Source organism: Mercenaria mercenaria, chromosome 17 (assembly GCF_021730395.1).
Source record: "Mercenaria mercenaria strain notata chromosome 17, MADL_Memer_1, whole genome shotgun sequence".
Lineage (NCBI taxonomy): Eukaryota > Metazoa > Mollusca > Bivalvia > Venerida > Veneridae > Mercenaria > Mercenaria mercenaria.
The window spans coordinates 1,053,028-1,076,537 of record NC_069377.1 but is presented as its reverse complement, the minus strand read 5'-3'; the positions used below and the strand labels follow the sequence as shown (position 1 = coordinate 1,076,537).

The following is a 23,510-nucleotide window of genomic DNA, read 5'->3' as shown; positions in this document are numbered from 1 at the left end:
GGATATTCCCTTGACTGAAGGTAGAGGCAGCCGAAGCTGAAATAGAAAACTTTTTAACCTTTTACCCTGCTAAATTTCTAAAATGGACTGGTCTGTCATTCAATTCAGACAATACCATTTATTATTTGAAGGGATGTTCATTAAAAATTTACTTACTGAATAGCCAACAGTGCAGACCATGAGATCTTGGTCTGCACTGGTCGCAAAGGCAAAATCACTTGCCGCCAGCAGGCTAAAGACAAATTCTTCCGATGAAACCAGAAGGATCAAACTTGATCTGTTGTAATGGTAGTTGGACTCTCTAATAGATACACATTTTGGAGCCATCACGGCAAAAATAGAAAAATCTTTATATTACTTTTAATGAACTGCTTAACGAATGTTCGCATTTCGTCACTTGCAAGATCAAGGTCCTCCTCAGACGAGCGACTTGGGCCCATTTGAGCTTCGTCCTGTTGTTTTTATATCATGGTTCAGACTGATGTTGAAATCATAGAATTTTTTTTCAGATTCATGAAATTTGATTATTTCTGGTTAATGAAATAAATTTTTGTATGTTTTCTTTAATTTATAATTTTAAGTGAAGCAGGTACCTGGAAAATTTATGAAATTATTTAAGCATTAAATTTTGTTTCAAAGTAATCAGGATCTGAGATTATGTACCAGGTTAGAGACCAGTCTGACAATTGAAACATTTGATTGGCTATTTCTGAGAGCATTTTCAAAATTGACCAATGGCAAAGCAGAATTTTAGACTGGTCTTCAATCTCAAGTTTTAAAACCTTGATTCCATCAAGATGGTCCTTTTTGACATCTTCCTCAAAGTACCCTTTTTCATATTCTGAAAAGGTTGTTGTTGTGAATTACATTGAAAAATATACTTTATTGTCAGGAGAAAGAAAAATTAAAAAAAAAAAAGATTTCTTTAGATGTTAAAGTATTTATTTAATGTATATACATGGCTGAAAGAAAAGACACTTGCTCACATTACATTATGACCAATTCATTTGTATCTGTCTCCATTGACATTTGGCTATGCTGTATTTTGTCAGGCCATGCCGTATTTTGTCAGGCAATGCCGTATTTTATCAGGCTGTGCCGTATTTTGTCAGGTGATGCCGTATTTTGTCAGACCATGCCGTATTTTGTCATTTCCTTTCTATTTAGTGATAATAACAGTGCAAAATGAAAGCACTTCTTTAATTCATTAAAGTATTGTATTTTAATTAATGCATTACAAAGATTGGGATAATAATAAATGCATACAAATTCTAGTAAGGTATTTTCGTTTACCAGTTTTAGTTAAGTAACCATGAAATTCATTAAGCAGTTTTGCTTGAAAATTTGTTGGACTATATATTTCAACAGGAGGTTTAGCATTTTTTTTTTATCAAAAACATTTCATTCTTTCTGCTGATTTAAGAATTTGTCTTGGATACTGTTGTTGTTGTTGTTGCATTTAGAAAGTAATAACTTCCCAGCATGGGTTTTACTTTCATACTTTGAATTATTTTTACATTGTTTTTTTGTTCAAGAAAACTTTTGTTTATATCCTTATACAATATTTATGTCTCCCACCATACAGTGGTGTGGGAGACATATTGATTTACTCCTGTCTGTGTATGTGTCTGTCTGTCATAAAGCTTGTCCGCACTCTTGAGTCGAACATTTCTCATCCAATCTTCACCAAACTTGAACAAAATGTGTTTGCCAATAAGTGCTCGGCCAAGTTCGATAACTAACCAAATTGGCCCAGGCACTTTGGAATTATGGCCCTTGAATTGCCAATAAACGCTCTGAATATTCTTGTGCATTTTTGACACCAAAAGGACCCCTATACTACTTATAAAAGTAGAACAGGGCTCCTTTTGGTGTCAAAAATGCGCATGCACTCTTGTAGTATAGGAGTCCTTTTGAGGTCCTTTATGTGCATGTGCTCTAAGTAAACAGTATATAAAGACTGACTTACTATTTAGATGATTAGGCAGTTGTGGGAGACATGCACATTTCTCAAAAGCAGCTCTAGTTACTGCCTGATTTTTGCTATCTTCTTTCATAGAAAAATTTCAAAAAAGAAAACAGTACACTCTGGAACTGCCCTTTGTGTTAGAAGTCAGACACCGGTTACTGTATAGGGTCTCAGTCCTCTAGGCATAAACACACTAAATAGCTGGCCTTTTTTATCATAAAAGATGAGAAGATTTACACTGTTCTGGACTGCCATAGAATGCCTAATGGGGCTTACCTAAAAATTTATTACAATTAATGAAAATGAGAAATGTTTTTAATGTAAATTAAGTAACCTAGGAGTGGAAAAAAAGTTGTTTCCAGCAATATGTTTTCAAATACTGGCTCATTAGGTTACAAAATATACAAAATTTTTCTTTACACTGTTATTCATTATAAACAATTTTGGTGAAAACAATTTTTTCTCTCGAATTTGTAGCATTCAGCAAAAACTCGGATTGAATCAAATTGCTTAAAGAATTTTGACACGACAGACAGACTTTAACCCTTAGCCTGCTGCAGGCGAATTTAACAGCCTTTGCAAACAGCTTAGAACCAGATCAGACGCCGATTAAATCGGCGTCTGATCAGGTTCCAAGCTGTTTGCTACTCTGACAATATTTCTTCCAATTTTGGAGCAAATTGAATGAACTTTACAATTTTAGCAGACGACATTTCCAGCAGACAACAATTTATCTAGCATGCTAAAGGTTAAGATCTGTTTTGAAAGTTCTCCGGATCTGGATATAAAGGAGTACTGGTTACAACAGTTGGAAAGTTCTGATGGATTGTGTATTCGCTGTATATGGTATGGTCATTCTCAGGTAGTAACGGAAAGCCAGATGCCTGTATGAGCTATAGTATCATTGGAAGAATGCAGAAAACTCGATATCCTGAACTTGCTTATCTCAAAATCTTAGCTATTTCGAAGACATTTTCAAGTCTCGTCCTAAAAACACATTCACAAAATATAATTTTAAGTCAAATTTCGGTTATCAAAGTAATACGACTGATCGTTTGGAGTTCAAGATATCGAGTTTTAACTGTACGAACACAATATTACATGAAAATTACCAGTTGCCGTTTAAGGTCCAATGTCTTTAATACTTTGATAGATTAGAAGCTTAAAATATGGTTGTTTACATATACAAGTGAGAATAGCAACAGAAGATGTTTTTTCTGTATCATGTAATAGAAGTTGGAGGTGCAAGTGACTGAAAATTAGTTAAATCGTAAGGCTATTGTATTTTCTAGTGACATATTTTTGTTAGATTTTTATATTCATGGGATTATTTTTAATACGTAACTATAAACACTCCATTTATATCAGCATTGAGTTTTTCATCTGTTTTTAGCTATGCGTGTGTATTCAGAATATATATTGTATAATCTACGATGATTTTTGGATAAGGTTTCGATTTCTTTCCGGTTTGTTTACAGCCTTTCTGTGATACATGCTTGTGTGTTTTAACATATTAGATTTTGTAGGTAGCAAATAGAAGAGGTTGTGTGATCTCATTCCTTCTCGGCTATGCCCGTCTTCTATGGCTATGCATATGTGTAAGATTGCATTCATGTTTGGCATAGCTTTGTGTATGGCTATGCATTTGTGTAGGACTTCATTCTTTATTTCAGAGATGTCAAATTTCAGAATGTTAGGATGTTCACACAGTTTACCTATACATGTTCAATAAGACGTATATCAGAAGTTTCAAACAAGTAGAGTTCACAATATAGCTAGAAGTGGATAGATTAATTCGACAAATTTGACGTTTACAGTTTCGTACGAGATTTACTAAACTTACTGTTACACATACAAGAATTGAAATCACAACTTTTTTAGGACTTAAAAAAAAATCCTGGAATCTCTTTCCAATGGAGGAAAATCATTTTCCATGTAAGTTTTTTCTCCTGCTGGGACAGTATTTCTGCAATGTCTGGAGATTGTTATCTGAATAAAGTTCTGTTATTTCAGAAAATTATAGAAGCTGAAACCTTGTCCAAAGATTGTTTGATCGTCTTTAACTTGCCTTGTAGTTTTACAACATGCACTTCAAATAGTGGCTAAACTTTGTATGGTAACAGTTTTTGTATTCTTGCACATTTCCAGTTTTTATGATGTCATCCCAATCTTTTGGATAAATAAAGCTATTTAAAAACAGTTTATTTGTAGTTGTTACTATGTTCTTCCTCTGTTACTTGGTTTTAAGTTTACCTGAAGTGAAGTTTTACGGTGAGATATAAGTTGTTAATGTGATGTCTGGCATCCAAACTTCTGCTGTAAAAAACAGTTTTGGTCCAAGTCCTGGACGAGTTAGATACCGAGTTATAGTGGATGAAAAAATCTAGGTCAAATACTAGTACTATACAGAAACCACAGTTTTACCAACATTTTCATGGAACAAGAATTGGATCAGAAACAAATTCCGAAGCACAATCCTGTAAGCAATCCAGCAATCCTAGGTTTATACACCAGACAGGGTAAATGGTCTCCATGGCAACCTTACTTCTGACTGTATATTTAAAGTGTCATTTACATGTTACTGAAATAAACTCTTCAACAAAAAGCACGCCGTATGACATGAAATGGTACTAATTACAGATAGTGACTAGTTATTAAATGATTTTTTGTTAGACTAAGGAACAGTGAGATCATGCAGGGAGACATGCAATAGGTATAAATAATGAACAAATTGGGATTGGCAAATCGCCTACAGTATTCACACATTCTCTAGAACTTGTTAGTAACCGTACACATACTGGTACATTTAACAGGTTGCTAAGCATCTATCACACATTGTCAAACTTGCAGGTCACATAAACTTCCATGTAGTATATATAATACATTGATTAAAAAGTAAAACCAGCAGAAAGCAGTTTCCTATCGAAACTGTAATGAATTTTATCCATCTATATTCATACATTTAAACATAGAAACAAACCAAGACCTAGATTTGAAGGTTTAATTATTGGAAATTTTGTGTTTTGCAAGGTTGATCCACAAAATCCAAATACCAGTATCCAGAAATGAAACACAGCTTTCATTACGTTGTCTTTAGGTTTTGAAGGTCAGGAATCTATCTCCATAATGTCTGTTAAGGAGTATAAAGGTAAGCAGTAAAACAATAAAAAATCAATTTTGTGAACATGAAATATTGTGGTTTTTGCTTAACCTGAAATTTTGTGGTTTTGTCCAAAATTGCTACTTCCTGGGAAAATGAATCCAACATCTAAACATAAAATGAACTGGTATTTTACGCATTCTTTTGGATTTAACTTCTACATCTGCTCAATCACAGAATGTGTGAAAATCTGTCCCCCGTGAATGTTATTGTTTTGACTATGTCCAATGTAGGTTTTCAACTGCAATTTTGGTGCATTTGTGTGTGACTGAAATCTTGCGCAAGGATACAACACAAATTTACAGACAGATACATCTTTGAAAGTGAAGTATTTAAATGAACTGCTGTATGATCTACTTGAGAACAAGTCCTGTACTTTGTCCAGCTTTTTAACTCTTACCCTGCTAAATTTCTATAACAAACTTCTCCAACTTTCAATTTGGACAGTACCATCACTGTTAAAAGGGGTGCTTACCAAAAAGATACTGGCTGAATAGCGAACAGTGCAGATCATGATCAGACTGCATGGTTGTGCAAGCTGACCTAATGATGATCTACACTGGTCGCAAAGGCAGAATTAACTAGAAAATGCTTTTGTAAAAAAGCGCATGTCTCCCCCAATGCAAAGTCCTATAGGCAAGAAGTCAATAGGGGTCAGGAGCGAAAGTCAAAGAGACACTGATGGTTGGCTGCAATAGGGATCATCTACTTGGCATGTCCAGTCAACCCGCTAAATTTCAACACTCTTGGCCTAGTGGTTCTCAAGTCACTGTTCAGGCTCCTGTGACCTTGACCTTTGATCAAGTGACCTCAAAATAAATAGGGGTCATCTACTCTGCATGTCCAATCATCCTATGAAGATTCAACATTCTGGGTCAAGTGGTTCTCAAGTTATTGATAGGAACTGGTTATCAATGTTCAGGCCTCTGTGACCCTGACCTTTGACGGAGTGACCCCAAAAACAATAGGGGTCATTTACTCTGCATGAACAATCATCCTATGAAGTTTCAACATTCTTGGTCAAGTGGATCTCAAGTTATTGATTGGAAATGGTTTTCCATGTTCAGGCCCCTGTGGCCTTGACCTTTAACAGAGTGACCCCAAAATCGTTAGGGGTCATCTACTCTGCATGACCAATCATCCTATTAAGTTTCAACATTCTGGGTCAAGTGGTTCTCAAGTTACTGACCGGAAATGGTTTTCAATGTTCAGGCCCCTGTGACCTTGACCTTTAATGGAGTGACCCCAAAATCGATAGAAGTCATCTACTTTGCATGTACAATCATCCTATGAAGTTTCAACATTCTGGGTCAAGTGGTTCTCTAGTTATTGATCGGAAATGGTTTTCAATGTTCAGGCCCCTGTGACCTTGACCTTTGACGGAGTGACCCCAAAATCAATAGGGGTCATCTACTCTTCATGATCAATCATCCTATGAAGTTTCAACATTCTGTGTCAAGTGGTTCTCTAGTTATTGATCGGAAATGGTTTTCAATGTTCAGGCCCCTGTGACCTTGACCTTTGACGGAGTGACCCAAAAATCAATAAGGGTCATCTACTCTTCATGACCAATCATCCTATGAAGTTTCAACATTCTGGGTCAAGTGGTTCTCTAGTTATTGATTGGAAATGGTTTTCAATGTTCAGGCCCTTTGATGGAGTGACCCCAAAATCAATAGGGGTCATCTACTCTTCATGGCCAATCATCCTATGAAGTTTCAACATTCTGTGTCAAGTGGTTCTCTAGTTATTGATCGGAAATGGTTTTCAATGTTCAGGCCCCTGTGACCTTGACCTTTGAAGGAGTGACCCCAAAAACAATAGGGGTCGTCTACTCCAGCAGCCCTACAACCCTATGAAGTTTGAAGGTTCTAGGTCAAATGGTTCTCCAGTTATTGCTCGGAAATGAAGTGTGACGTACGGACGGACGGACAGACGGACGGACGGACGGACAGGGCAAAAACAATATGTCTCCTGGGGGAGACATAATCATGTCCAGCATGCTAAGTCTAAGGTGTGTGTCATGAAGATGAAAAAGGTGAATAAATTCTGCTCTTAACATGACCATATTCTATATACAATATCAGTTTTACTAAAAATCTCTTGTTTTCACATTTTAAAGTAAATACAGAATGACTTCTTATGCCTTTTTTTTATTGGCAAACCAACAACATGAAGACCTAGATGTATCACAGATATTATATAATAGCACCCAAACATAGACAAACAAAAATAAAAAAATACCATTGAAAGAAATAAATCATTATATACTAAAGCTGAAATAGAAAATTTATCACTTATTTGGCTTCTCTTACGTTTGTAGAGATTACAAAAACAAAGGAAAATTGCCATAAATCAGTTGTCAAGAATGTAGCTAGCAACAATTTATTGTTACTGATGAGGCATTGAAATCTTACAAATGAAATGAAATAGAACTTTATGAATTATGATACTGGCAATTTGTCAGATACTTGAGAAACTAAACAAGTTTTTCAAGAATCGAAGCCCATTAAAAATAACAAGCAATCTGCAAAAAATACAATAAAACAACAAAAAATCTAGTTAACCAAAAAATACCATTAATTCCTTGCAAAAGATAAATTTCAATTCTGTTTAAGAAAGTGGACAGAGATTTTTTGAGGAGAGGGAAAACTGTCTGATTTAGGAATACAAGTTTCACTTCTGACTAAAGTAAACATAGCAGAGTTATACAAGATTTAGGAATCACAGCAAAATTTTCAAAAAATATTAAATTGGGACAATCAGATGAAAGCCCTATGGTAGTGGACAAAAAATGTGCAGCTTGAAAATGAATATAACATAAGTCATAGATTAATGAATGTCATCCAAATAAGTTCATATAATTTAGGAAAAATATAATTCTGCAGTACTACAGATTATGCATTTATATTATAGTGTACATGATTATTGATACGAAATTTACACATTGGTAGAAATAAAAGAACCTATCCAATCTGTCTATTTTTCATCAGAAATTTATACACAATAGTATTTCATACCTTATGTTGTTTTTCATGGAAAATATAAAATTCTAATTTTGCCAGGTGATCCATTTAATTATTATGAAAAAGCCATCCAGATGCACTGATTCTGGTTTTCATATCTACATAAATATGCACTAGTTTCTTAGACTCTGTGATGCAAACATTTGCTTTTTTTAAAATCAGAGACTGTACAAATAGAATACATCACATTTTCCTGTATAAACACATCCCCTAATAGATGTCTCTTATTTTTTTTATCCCTTAAAACTGCCCCTGCTTTGCAAAATGCAACATCCCTTGGGGAACATTTGCACTGGGGAATACAGCTGAAAGTATTCTTCTTACAGCATTAAATTTAATTCAGTGACTTATGAATTTCATTAATATCTCATGAAAAAAACAAAGCTATCAAATAGTTGGCAGTGAACCATACATATCCTTCTCTCATCAAGAATCAAGCAGACATTTTCAACATTTGCTGTCTCATATATGGTGAGATATCATCTCCCAATCTTTTTACTAATCGATCATATTTACTGGCTGCAGGTTTCATTCTAGCTCTGCTTGTTTCCTGATGATCCTTCACAACAACTCTTTTTTTAACAGTAGAAGTTTTGTCTTCAGATTTTAGAGGTACTTGATTAGTATTTTGGTCTGAACTTTCAGTCTTGTGTGCATCTGGTGAGGAACAATGTTCTTTCACATTTTCTCCAGGTGTTCCACTTCTTGATCTGGAGGAGGCAGAACTTCTGCTGTTAGAGGAACCAATCCTTGAAGCCCTGGAACTGCCAGACCCTGTACTCCATGACTTAACTGTGGAATAATCAAACCTTGACTTTTTCTGGTAGCTCCTCTGCCTTTTTCTTCGATTTTTCTCGTCTTCTAAAATCAAGGAAAGAATATCACTTTCTCCAATGTTTTGATCGGATTTTATTTTACTATTATTATTGTTCTTCTTTGAGTGACTAGAAATTTTCTCTTCAATATACACATCATCTGCAGCTTCATCTCCTATACTTTCAGTACCGCTGTCTTCTTTTTCTGACTTGGTTACGATTTCAGAACTCTGTTTGTTCTTTTCCCTTTGTTGTTCTAATGCCAAGTCTTCCCAGAATTTTGCTTCAGATATGCTTTCTAGGAGAGATATCTTTCCAATGCTACCAACTGAAACAATTTTTGGTTTACTATGGTCCATATATGGCATTGGGGCCACATCTTCAATAGCTTCAGTTCGATTATCACCTGCAGCTGATTTAGATCTTGGATAACGCCCTTCCTGTCCCCTTAGGTACACTTCATCTCCGCTACTTTTTAACTTATCTTGTCTCTGTTCATAAGCTGATATTGCTCTCGGTCTTCCTGCTTTTCCTGTTTGTTTTTCAGCAGCCATCATTTTAATTTTGTCACTTTCAAAACTATCCCTAGATTCATTCATATTTTCAAACACATCTTCATTTTCAGCTGGAACGGGACTGTTCACTTTTTCGTTTTCTTGAATGCCTTCATATTTTTCTTCAGTTTTAAAATCCACGTGCAGTTTTGAGGTAGGTGTAGGCAAATCTTTTTCTATGTTGTCATCTGTACTTCCATAACCAGATGACACTCTAGAATTCCTTGAGTCACGACCCTTTAACAATGCAGCGTTCTGTTCCATTTTCACCCTGTATTCTTCCATCGTCATGACAGCAGGGGCGGTAACTGGACGCTGGTCAATTTCACTCGATTTTGTTTTTCGGTAGAGGAAATTTCCATGGATATTCTTGACTTCTTCATCAGACATCTGTGCAAGTTTTCGGAACAGCTGACCCTTTGGAGAATCGTGGAAATATGGAGACATAAGGACATAGTGTGGACCTTTCTTTGAACGGGCTGCATACCAACCTCGGAACCTACACATGAAAATAGAAAGAAGACAAAATTGCTTTTAAAACTAATTATTATACTTATATAGTACATTCCAAGTTTTAAATGTAACCACAAATGAATATTATGTAATTATTCCCTGTAAGGTAATTGACTGGTAATGAAAATCATCAATTACCATTCCATCACATATTCTCGGTCTGCAAAATGGTCAGTAATTTTGGTATAAAAAGCTGTGCTTCTGTGGTGTAGTCAAAAGAAGTCCAAATTAAATAGATCCAAATTTTCCATTTTTATGCCCACACAACTGAATGACCTTACAGTATGTAAACAACTGCCATAAGAAGCCCTATTCCGTAAGATTTACATTTAAAGAGGATAACAATTTTCTTCAATATTTCAGGTTAGAATCTGAGGTAAGACAACTGTTTAGTTAAAAGAAAGTCAGATATCTACAGTGACACTAAGTGAAGGCTACGCTAATTTGAAGTTTTCATTTCATGTGCTAGTTAACAGTTCTTTCTAAAACTAAAAATACCTATACACTTTTTCCTTAATTATTTTCCTTAAGTATTATGTAACAATGACAGAATTGAACTGTCCTAGGAAATCTTGTGTACCAGTACACTATTTTAAGGCCTTAATATGCTTTTTTCAGATGTCAAAAATTCAATATTCTTGTGTTCAAACAAACAAACAAAGTAATAAAAAGAACAAACACACATTCTATCAAACTGTATTAGTACTTTTATCTGAGAGAAAAATCAGAACCAGAAAATAGTCAGATACAATTCCTCCACCATATACAAAGTATGACATCTGTGCCAAGAACATTTTAGTTATTCAGATCATGGCATTTTTTTATTATTTCTAGACCCTTACCATAAAAGGTCAGATCACAAAACTCTGATAAAGAAAACTTAAAAATTACATGATGACAGTTGAATGCCTGATGATGAAAACTGAAACTTAAAGATTTTCGAGTCCAATGAAAGTTAAAACTATGATGGTTCTTACATGGAAGTCCAAACCAAGATGCTGAAAGTCCATGACACAATGGTGAATATTCAAACCATGAAAATGGAAGTCAAAGCCATGATTGCATTGCTTAAGGTTTTTGTTAGTAAGTAAAGTAAGTAAGTAAAGTCTTTATTGCCCAATTAGCATAGTATTATACTAATCGACCTTGGGACCCTCTAAGCAATTTTACATGGTACATTTAAAACAAAGAAACAACACATTTTATGTACGTAAGACAGAACAAAATTCGTACACATATTCACATAATAGAAACTAAAATGCTAACAACAATACAGACATATGTATGTGTATAACTTTATATTAAGAGAAAGATAAACAGGTTGCTTAAAATGGACATATTATTCAAATGGTGTATTAAAGCCATACAAAGGTATTAAAAGAAATTCATTCCAAATTAGAAAACATACCTTTCAATTTAATTAAACAACCTATCAACTCTGCAATAGAGGTACTTTGATTTATTGCATAAGGAAGGCTTTGGTCTTATGTTTGAAGGCTTCTAGAGATGAACAATTTCTTATATCACCTGGTAAATCATTCCACACAATAGGCCCTGAATACAATAAGCTTCCTTTGAAAAGTTCTGTGTTTGGTTTTGGTACTTTGTTGGGTTTAACATTGCACTTACACAATTATAGATCATATGGCGACTTTCGGAATTTGAAGGTGGAGTAAGACCCCAGGTGCCCCTCCGTGCATTATTTCATCATGAGTGGGCAGATGGGTAGAACCACCGACCTTCCGTATGCCAGCTGGATGACTTCCTCACATGAAGAAATCAACGCCCTGTTGGCTCGAACCCACATCGGTGAGGGACAAGTGATTTGAAGTCAGTGACCTTAACTACTCAGCCACGGAGGCCCCATTGCTTAAGGTGGAAAGCAAAATGCATGATGGTAAAAATGGAAAATTATATCAAGTTTTCACAATTTCATGATTTTGTGTTTTCATCCTCATTCTTTTACATTTCAACCATCATGATTTCAAATTTCATGATCATGATTTTATACATTTGACTGTCATCATCATGGTTTCATGCTATCACCATTTCAACTTTCAACATCCAATGGTTGGAAAGAAAAAAAAAAACAATCAAAAATCAATGTAGCCTGTAGAATAAATATTTCTTTATTTTGTTCAAAATTCTTCAAAACCTTTATCCCTAATCTCTAACAAATGGCTTATGATACTACCAAATATCTGCAATTTCAAGATGTTTCAAAATATTTTTTGACAAGAATTTTTCTTTATAAGAAGTTTTTTGCAGAACTTGTTTTGCTTTCTTTTAAGAAGTAAATGCAATATGGACTCTTAATTCTACTTTTTGTTGGTAATTTGTGCCATTGTATAAAATGTGCATAATATTAGGTACTAAAATTTGACTACTACAGAACAGCATGTTAATCTGTAATTTTGGAAGTTTACTAACACAGTTAAGTCCCTTTAAAGGTTTATATATAAACAGTTAAGTCTCTTTAAAGGTTTACTTACACAGTTTAGTCCCTTCAAAGGTTTATATATAAACAGTTAAGTCCCTTTAAAGGTTTATATATAAACAGTTAAGTACCTTTAAAGGTTTACATATACTAACAAACAGTTAAGTCCCTTTAAAGGTTTATATATAAACAGTTAAGTCCCTTTAAAGGTTTATATATAAACAGTTAAGTCCCTTTAAATGTTTATATATAAACAGTTAAGTCCCTTTAAAGGTTTATATATACTAATAAACAGTTAAGTCCCTTTAAAGGTTTATATATAAACAGTTAAGTCCCTTTAAAGGTTTATATATATATATATATATACTAATAAACAGTTGGGTCCCTTTAAAGGTTTATATATAAACAGTTAAGTCCCTTCAAAGGTTTATATATACTAATAACAGTTAAGTCCCTTTAAAGGTTTAGTTACACAGTTAAGTCCCTTAAAGGTTTATACATAAACAGTTAAGTCCCTTTGAAGGTTTAAATACAGTAGAGCCGGGTTCAAGCAATTTTCTATTATCTGGCAAGTATTAGTAAAAAAAGATGGATGTTTATGATGAAGTGGAATTTGATTAAATATTTTTTTTTTCAGGAATTGTGTTTTCAACTTTATAATCAACACTATAAAACAAATATTGTTATGTATATAGTTCTTTGGAAACTACAGTAGTTTTAAATCAGTCTTATTGCTGAACCATATATATTTCTAAGTTCTTCTTTGTAAGTTTTATATAACAATTGCAAAAATTGACACTTCTGCTTGAACCCTGCAGCTTGAACCCGGCAAAGACAAAACTTCAACAGCAAGTCTTTCAAAATACTGTGTTAGAGGCTAAGAAATCTTGAAAGACTAAAAATACAAAATGAACAAAGCTCTTTGTTGAATTATCTCCCTTTCCTGAGTATACTTACATATTTTGTAACCTTTCCAATTTTTCTCTATTGCACAAAATATATATACCTTATTTAAATACATATTTAAACAGAAAGACAATAATCTTCAAGTTAAACAGCTACTTTTTTTATATTTTATAGTTAATAATTTTTATAAATACAGCAGCGAAACATGCCAACTGACCTTGTACTAGATAATATCAAATGTAAACTTTATCTGACAAAATTCTGTTAAAGACCTTTGTCATTGACTTTTTGGAAAGAAACATTTCTAACATGTTTATCCTTGAAAAGTCATTAGACCCATTATGTCTTTCCTGAAGAATCAAATATAAGCAAAACAATCTTTGAAAAAAGATTATATGAATAATTTGTACCATTCTGCTTTAACTGTTAAAGTATAGCAATGATAGAACAAAAAGTGAACTTGCGTAACAGTAATAGAATTGTTATGGAGTCTGTAATACTATATATGAAACTGTTGTTGTATCATTAAATCTTAAAAAAAGTCATTAGTCTATGAGATCGGTATTGTGTATGAGGGTCATTAAATAAACGGTGTCATATATATAACTGACTTTGTAAAACTCAAGATAGCAATAATGGAAGTTTGCACAATGGTGGAAAAAATTAGGTTACACACCACATCTGTGCTTCTTACTGGACGCAAGTCCCTGTGACTTTGATCCATTTCAAAAACTGGACGATCCATCTCAAGAACTTTGTTACAACGGAACCCCTGCCGTTGAGGCAGCTACCGCCAGCAACCCATATCAAAATATGGAAATCAATCATACGGGTAAATACTTTGAGAGAATTTAGAAAGGTAAGGGTAATAGATTGCTTTATTTCTGAAACATACATGATATATGACACCATTTACTGAGTGACCCTCTATTTTTAAACATTCATGTATACCTTGCGTCACATTTCCTAGAATGTGACGGTGGGAGTCTTGGAGTCGGGTAGGCAAGGGCACTGACTGAATCCTCGTATCGGTTCTTCTGTCTACTGGGGGAAGCTGACTTTTTCTTTCTGATGTGAGGAGCTGCTTGTGACTGTGCTACGAAATGCAACACGAAAAATGTCTTAGAAAATATGTTATACAGTGAAGACAAACCTCTTGAGATAATAAAATGTAGTCTTTCATAACAGTTGGTCTTCTGGAGAAAACTGCTTTGTTTGTTGGTAAATAGAAGCTGAAATCATCCAGCTTTCAATGCAGGTATTTGCAAAGCTGATGCTCTGCTGAGGTATTCTTATTGAATGGGAATGAAAATCTCTTTCTCTGTACAGAGACTGTTTGTCTGTTGAGATTTTCTAAATTAATGGGAAAGAAAATGTTAGTCATTGCTCTGTTGAATGGGAGAGAAATATCTGTCTTTGTAGATAGGTGTTTGCTTGTCAAACAATGTATTACATAGTGCTCCTCTCTACAACAACACCCTTTGGGAGACAGAAAATTTGGTTGTTATTTGGAGGAAGTTGTTGTAGAGAGGTAAAATAAAGAACAATTAGCATATACTGGAGTCAGTAGTAAGTGTTGTTGGAGGGAATCGTTGTTCAGAGGGCTGGTGTAGAGAGGGAGCACTGTATATCTAAAAGAATCTTTATTTTAAGCACATAAATTACTCTTGGGAATACCTGTCTTTGCTCTCCCCATTTCTTCTTTTCTCTGTTTGAAATTTGGAATATAATGTTCCATCTCTGTATCCATGGCAATCTCGTATCTTCCTTCCTGAAAATGACACTGACAAAACTAAACAAAATGCCACTTTCCAAATAGTGTAATTTTAACTTTCAATAGGACATATGCATTTTTCATAGCAGATATTCATAGAATATTTATTTTGATATCCCAAACCATTTTACATTCTACAACTTCCTCACATATCTGTTGGTCAGGAGACATCATGTGCTAGCCCAAAATACACTCCACATTCTTGTTAGCATTTACCTTACTAAATTTCTATAATGAACTTGTCCATCTTTCAATTCTTACCATTAACTGTTAAAAGGGGTGCTTACCAAAATAATACTGACTGAATAGCAAACTGTGTAGATCATTTTCAGATTGCACAGATGTGCAGGCTGATCATGATCTACACTGGTTGCAAAGGCAGAATCAATTGTGTTTAGCATGATAGCAATGAGTTAGTAATTGTCAGACATGGATTTTGATTTATACAAAATGGCTGCCACAATGCCATTATATTAAGGCTATAACTGCTGAAAAACTGAAATTAAAGAATGTCATTCAGATAAAATTGTAACATGGGAGCCGTGCCATGAGAAAACCAACATAGTGGGTTTGCGACAAGCATGGATCCAGACCAGCCTGCGCATTCGCGCAGTCTGGTCAGGATCCATGCTGTTCGCTTTTAAAGCCTACTACAATTAGAGAAACCATTAGCGAACAGCATGGATCCTGACCAGACTGCGCGGATGCGCAGGCTGGTCTGGATCCATGCTGGTCGCAAACCCACTATGTTGGTTTTCTCATGGCGCGGCTCATGGTAAGCTAGTGACCTGTACATTATTTGGAATGAAAACTCTTTATATAAGATTCGAGCTTTGCTTTCGCCTGATTTCCTTGACAGTGGGTATGGTATCTGCCTGCCACAAACAAACCTTGCAGCATTGTTGTTGCAGATGAACCTCACTGACACACCTGAACATTTATCAATTAATTTCAACCTGTATCAAATATACAGAAAATCTCTATAGTGACTCTATGGTGCAACATGTACATAAAAAATGCATTGTTTATTTACAAAACTGACATACCGAAGGCTGAGTACGAAACTATTGCATCTTGTTCTTTATTTATATACAGTTACAATAGTTTTGCACTCATCCCCTTTCATCTTTGAAGAACACAGTTAAGGCGTAAAAAAATTTTGTTTCCGGAAACATGCTAAAAAAAATTCGGGTAGGTAGGTCGGTAAATTTATTTTTCTGGAATTTTTTTTTATTAAGTGGGACTTTTCGGAAATTATTTTTGTGTCAAAAAAAAAAATGAATACGTTAAGGGGGTTAGGCCTAGCCTGGGAGCATCAGTAAGTTGATTTCTAATATTTCTGTCCATGTTTAAAGCATATTAAAAAGTGCAAATTTTTCCAAGGCCATAAAAACATTTAGGGTCGGGCCAAAAATTTAGGATAGGTTGGGATACCAAAAAAAAAAGATTTTTAAAAATTTCGCCTAAGTTTCCTCACAGAGAAAATGGTAACATTTTAATTTGGATTGATAATATTATATACTCTTTGAAATCCAAGTCTTACTTTCTTACCTTACACAGTGCAAGACAAATTTTCCTATCTAATCATTATAATTTCCTTGTCTCTTTTGAAAGCTCATCCAAGAACTTCATTACAAAAACACTTTCTAAATTTCTTCTAAATAAATATTTTCTTTAATAACTCAAATTATTTTATCTCAATGTTATCAGACAAAACAAATCCAAATAGGTTTAAAAGTTTACAGCAAGTAAGAAAGTCAATGTAATCAAACACCTTATCAAAAGACGGACTAAAAATTACATAAAATTAGAAGACCATATTGATCAAACTTATATAAATGATTATAGATATTGGTGAAATATGTATATTTCATTATAGGTGAGAATATAAAATGAAGGCCTACATTACAGGCTTATGATTTCAATATGCAATAATGATTTTACAATTTTGATGATAAAAAGTGTTTCATTTTCAGCTATATTGGGCCAATTTCTTGTCAAGGGTATTTCAAATGTATACCAAAACCAAAATTAAATACATATTGTTGCTGAAATAGGTCAAACAGTAAGATATAGCAGACTGATCATTTTAAAGCACAATGACTACTTTATATCATAATGATCACTTTGTGACAGAATGATCACTAAATATAACAGAATGATCATCAAATATAACTAAATTATCACCAAATATAGCAGAATGATCACTTTGTGACAGAATGATCACTAAATGTAACAGAATGATCACCAAATATAACAGAATGATCATCAAATACAACAGAATGATCACCAAATATAACAGAATGGTCACTAAATATAGCAGAATGATCACCAAATATAACAGAATGATCCAGACCCCACTTTGCCATCCCTCCAAGGTAATAAAAGCTCATACAAACACGTTTTTTCCATAAATGCTGGGGAATGGTGTAACTGCACATAATGAAACACATAATCAAACATAAATTACAGTCTATCATAAAATTTCCAGTACATTAGTTTCAATAATTTGTTTAAACTTTTTGATGATCATAAAAAGAATTTTACGCACCTCTGTTTCAATGTCAAAGAGAAGTTGTTCCCAGTGTTCGACAGTTTCCTTTAGATCAGACTCGGACACAACTTGTGGTATTTGACTAGGTTTGTAGTCTGCTAATACTGGCCTGTCTGACATATCGACTGGTTCTATACCTTTATCTTTAACAAAAAAGTTTGTTCAAATATAAAAATTTGGTTTGAACATGTGTTTTAAGTTGTTTTATCATTGTATTAATGTCTAGCCTCATATCTTTTTCAAAAACATATGAAATGTTAAGTAACACTGTTTAATGGAGAAAACATATATGAGCCGTGCCATGAGAAAACCAACATAGTGGGTGTGCGACCAGCATGGATCCAGACCAGCCTGCGCATCCGCGCAGTCTGGTCAGGATCCATGCTGTTCGCTAACAGTTTCTCCAATTCCAATAGGCTTTAAAAGCGAACAGCATGGAGCCTGACCAGACTGCGCGGATGCGCAGGCTGGTCTGGATCCATGCTGGTCGCAAAGCCACTATGTTGGTTTTCCCATGGCACGGCTCATATACATTTTTTTTTCAAAATGTAAATATATAATATGAATTTTTTCATTACTAAAACTGAGAGCTGTGGACAATCTCTATTGCTTGCCAGAAGACAAAGGTCAGTTTTTACATCTCTCAAGCATAGTGTCTTTCTTATCAAACATATTTTGTAGATTTAACTGCAGTGATCTATTTGAGTTCTAAAATGAACTGAAAATGTCGAGTAAAAGACTTCATATATGGTGACTGTGCATTCACATGCTGGGCGGGGTGCATTTTCTCAGTGATGATTTATTGAAGACACGGGCCTTAGGTTCATTCCTTCTCAACCACTGATTCATGTGTGGAAGATTTCTATTACTTGTGGAGAACAGGATAATACTAGTTTGAAATGAAGGCATACTAGTAAGTTTGTTCAGATAGCCAAATATAGCTGAAATTCTATCATAATATGGTGTACTCCTCAACAAAACAAAAACAAACTCATCTGATATTATGGATTAAATAAAAAGAGACTATTTTCTGTTGTATTTGTTAGGACTTGTGCATCTCCAATAATATCCATTGATCATGATCATGCTAGTTTTATGTTAGAATATTTTATATTACTAACAGAATATCGGTATTATTAAATAAAACTCACTTTTACTTTTACTATGATAGGCATGTCTAAGAAGCCCCTGTAGCTTCTGGTAGATGGCGCTCTGTGCGCGCATTGACTGCTTCCTCTTTAATTCTTCAATTTCTCGCCGACTATACATTCCGATATTTGGTGCAGTGACAGGTCGTTCACGAACAAAGCCTCCTTTTGCACAGTGTACCGTCTTCTCCGAGCGACCTACTTCCGACCTCAGATGACGGTAACTTTGTTTCTGGTGGTTTGTCTAAAAGCAAGAGCAAAAGTTATCCAGATATTTTTACGATCTAATAACAGAAAAATGTTAAGTTAGCTGTTCGTAAGAACTGATCAAAATAAAAATGTTCAGACAAGGTTTTAGTAACAATTTTCTCATTAGATAGTTGATTATAGGGTACTGCCATAATTATTGCAAATTAAAAAGAAATATAACCTAAGTCCTTGGACACTGAAATCTGTTTAATATAATTGCCTGATTTGTACACTCTATCAGATAACTAAAAAGTTAACTAAACAATCTTTTTTGAAATTCATTGCAAAGTATGGTTGAAATTCAGTAACTCTAACTCTAAGGGACTGAGTGTTTTACTTGGAGATTACCAACTTGAACTAAAAATGATCTTTTGTGCAAGCGTTGTCTGTTACATTTGTTGCTGTAGTCTCATAAACATATGACATACACATTTTATATGCAAGTTAGGGTTTGAAGCAGTTTGAAACAAGTTTTTTTCATAAATTTTATTTATTTGATATTCTTAACACATTAACATGCATTATTGTAGTAAACAAACAAACTACGATGCAAATACATGCTCGGACCCAGAGGGGGGGGGGACCGGAGGTCCGGACCCACTCTGGAAAATCCTTAAAAAAGGAAAGAAGAGAAGAAGGAAACAAAATGTTTTTTTCGAAAAAGGCAATATTAGGATTACATTTTAAGTATATGCGGCTGCTGCTTCATACCACCTCGACATAATTCATATTTATATTAATTATCTAAAAGAAACTAAGAATTTACCTTGAAGAAAAGTTATTTTTATCATTTTCCCCAAATTTAACAGGTTAGCACATTAAGTGTGAAAATAAGTGGTATATTGTATATAAAATTGCAGTGGAAAGATGTTCTTAAATGTTCCTAAAATGCCCCAGAACGCAGAAAATGAAGCGCTAAATTTTAAAATTTTCCGGGTTGGGGGTCTGACCCCCTCTGAGAAAATAAGCTGGATCCGCACATTAAATACAAAGAAATTTTTCTGATGTGACTTCAAAACTAATGTGACTTCAAAACTAATGTCAAAGTATGTTGAATTACTGAAAATACATATATTTAAGTAAAAATTCAAATATTCTAAAGGAATTTTGATGGAACTTGAATATTTCTGTAAGATTAAGAAAATTCGAGATAACGAAGTCTGAGATATCATATTTCAACCATAATTTTTCATCTTATAGATTTCGCAAGATTAGCTAATATTAGGTTATTTAACATTGTTCTGTACAATACGGAGATATATTTGGACAAGTACCCAGCTGAGAAAACCAATTGGACGTGCCACTAGGCGAGTTCAATATGGTTTTCGCAGCTGGGTACGAGTCCAAATATATCTCGTATTGTACAGTACAATGTTAAATAACCTTTTTATTCTATATCTATTTTATCTAACTATAATAATAGTTTAAATTAAAAATGTTTCACTGAATATTGTATTCCTACCTTTTCTAGTTTTTCCCAGCTTGGTATGAGGGCAAATATATATTATACAGAACAAAGTTAGACCTTAAATAACCTTTTTATTCTATATTTATTTCACTTCATACGTAATATACGTAATTCATTGAATGTTGTTTTTTCTGCGTATCATCATTAAAAAAAGTATATGGTGCAACCTCCCTACAACAGCCATTTGGCGATTTGGGTGGTAATAATACTTGTCTGAGATAATATGCCCACAAACATTGTCAGCAAGTTTGGTGAAGATCGGATGAAAACTGTTCGACTTAAATGAGCGGACAAGGCTAAATTCCCCGTTTTTGGAGTAATTCAATGACTATAATCAAAGAGTGCCCGGTACAATTTGGCTGGTTATCGAAATTGGCCGAGATGTAATGCCCACAAACATTGTCAGCAAGTTTGGTGAAGATTCAACGAAAACTGAATTATAGAGCAGACATGTTTTGGATGCTGACCGCCCGTTCGCTGCCATTCATAATCTTCTCCATTTTGTTTCTTAACCGTTAAATAAAAACTGCTGAGGTAGCTATTCAGACAGTCAGGGCTGATACCAATTTCTAGGTTTTGTCCGGAACGACTTCTTTTAGCGACTTTTCAAATATTCCAACATCTGATGATCCTTTTTACTGTATTTTTAAGTTTTTGATTATTAACGAACGTTTTAATATCTAAATCAGATAGCAATGTTATCCCTTGAATCGTTTTTGTGTTTTGTAAACAAAAAAAAAACCAACTCAAATTAAATCCAGATTTCATAAAAGCATAATTAAACTCTGTACATAGAGCGCCTACTACATCCGATTTACATTCGGAACATTTTCACGCGTTTCGGGCTTTATCGTATGTTTAACATGGGACTGTTGAACCATCCAAATACAGAAAATACAGGATTTTTTGTACACACGTGTGTCCAAATACAGAAAATACAGGATTTTTGTACGCACGTGCATCCAAATACCGTAATATATTGTACGGTCACATGTCTCAAATGAACGTTCGCGATTGGATAAATAAAATAGGTATAGAATAAATAGAAATAATATAAAAGATAATCATCATTATCATTATCATTATCATCATCACTTAATAAGAATGGTAACAGTGTGAGCAATATAAATAATGATGTAATGCTATATTCTTTTATTTCTTCAGTAAAGACAAAAATTAATCAAAATCCTTAAAAATTCCTTGACTTCACAGAGAAATTTCTGCTTCTCCATGCTATGAGTTATCGTTACAGTATCTGATTTCAAGCAGTCAAAAAGCAGACTGTGGAAAGCTTACTGTAGAAAAGCTTACTGTGGAAAAGCAGACTAAAGACAAAATATAACAAGAGTAGTTTGTAAAGCACATACTACCCCATGATAGCCTGTCAGAAGTAAGTGGGAAGGTAACTGTGTATGCTGTTACCTTGACATTTGACAAATAATGGATATCATCACTGACCAATGTTTGATAAAACTCTACCAATATCCAACAACTGGAACTAGTCCTCTGCTTTTTTTTGCAAATTGTAAAACATATAAACACCAGTCAGTGGAAAGTCTGTCCAATCTAAACCTAAGGACCTCTATACATGCTGAATTTTAATTTTCTCCTGCTACAGTGTTAATTTTTCTATCATAAAACATGCAACCTTATAGATTTCTTCTAAACATGCTGAATTTCTTAAAACATAATTATCTACTGAGTCTTGATAAAGCTTCATTTGAAGTTGACTGACTCTATCTAAATCAATTTTGTCCCAGTTCTAGTTCAGCCATCATGCAGAAGAAATTTCCTTGAACTAGTTGTCCTTGGTAAGAGTAAAACTAATTTTCCATGGACTCTGGTGAGGACAACATTCCTTGAGTATACACCATCAATGAATTAGAAAAGGTAACATTGGTGGCCAAGTGGTCTAGTGGTAACACACTTGATTGTCAATCCAGAGGTTCGGGGTTCAAATCCCAGTCAAGGCAATGGAAATTTCTGAGATGCTCTTGAATGTCTCCCACCTAACTAAGAGTCCTGTACTGGTTGTTCCCAGGAAAGACAGCTTTGCGTGTATCAGTGCTATACACGGGGCATGTTAAAGAACCAGACTCTCTATTCACAAAGAACTCGGTTAAGTTAGCCAGACAGGTCTGTATCAAAAAAAGATTTCTCTGTTCTGGGGACTTTATCTAACTCTGCTGCTAAAGTCATCCATTTTTACCCTATGTTATAGATGCGACAGAACTGCAATAATATCTGTACATATAGCAATAGCGTCACTCAACTAATCTAGCATAATCTATCACTCCATACATTTACCGTGGACATTTTCCTTAGTAAGTAATAGTCAGACAGACATGTGTCCTGTCAAATCATGGAACACAGTGTAAAACATACATGAAGATGATAGACGTTAAAACTGTAGAAAATATTGCTGGTCTTTTAGATATAAAGAATATGTGTATAAACATTGTGTTGACACTGTGAAGTGTATTAAATTAATGTTTAATAAAGGTCTCTTACATTACCCTGTTAACATTAACAATGATGCAATAGTGTAGCAGAGGTGTTTACGCTTTTGCTTAAAAATAATATAAAAAAAGAATAACAAATTTCACAATATCTGAAAGCAAGTGTCCTTCATTTATACAGGTATCACTCAAATTACAACTGTACATGTGTATGTTATTGTCAACTGAAGAAGCTTATTAAAGCGGAACATGTTTTGACAAAACTGTGTTGGTTTATGAATTTTCAACATCAACTGTACAACAAGAAATTTCAGGGTTTCCAACACTCATTATACAGAGGTGGCACTGCATAAAATATCAAGCCTCTTTTAAAACTTTGTACTAAGTACAATGGTCTTTTTGATGATATCTTTTGTACATTATAAAATTCCTAGTGTCTGTATTTCTTTTTTAATTTAATAGTGAGATCAAAGAGCAA

General features: G+C 34.1%; 1 protein-coding gene across 5 annotated transcripts in view; it reads right to left on the bottom strand.

Annotated features, from left to right (window-relative positions):
- Nucleotides 1-3,651: 3,651 nt before the first annotated feature.
- Nucleotides 3,652-23,510, bottom strand: part of LOC123536282 (uncharacterized) — a 56,178-nt gene continuing 36,319 nt past the window's right edge. For 3 of the 5 annotated variants that reach the window (XM_045319304.2, XM_045319307.2, XM_053528687.1), the window contains 7 exons: nt 22,881-22,925; nt 18,860-19,100; nt 17,706-17,851; nt 15,058-15,151; nt 14,332-14,476; nt 13,432-13,458; nt 3,652-10,023 (listed from right to left, as the gene is read on the bottom strand). In XM_045319304.2, coding sequence (XP_045175239.2) covers nt 8,589-10,023; nt 13,432-13,458; nt 14,332-14,476; nt 15,058-15,151; nt 17,706-17,851; nt 18,860-19,100; nt 22,881-22,925 — 2,133 coding nt within the window. In that variant the 3' untranslated portion in view covers nt 3,652-8,588. The remainder of the gene's footprint in view (nt 10,024-13,431; nt 13,459-14,331; nt 14,477-15,057; nt 15,152-17,705; nt 17,852-18,859; nt 19,101-22,880; nt 22,926-23,510) is intronic. The other 2 variants (XM_045319305.2, XM_045319306.2) reach the window with 2 other exon arrangements.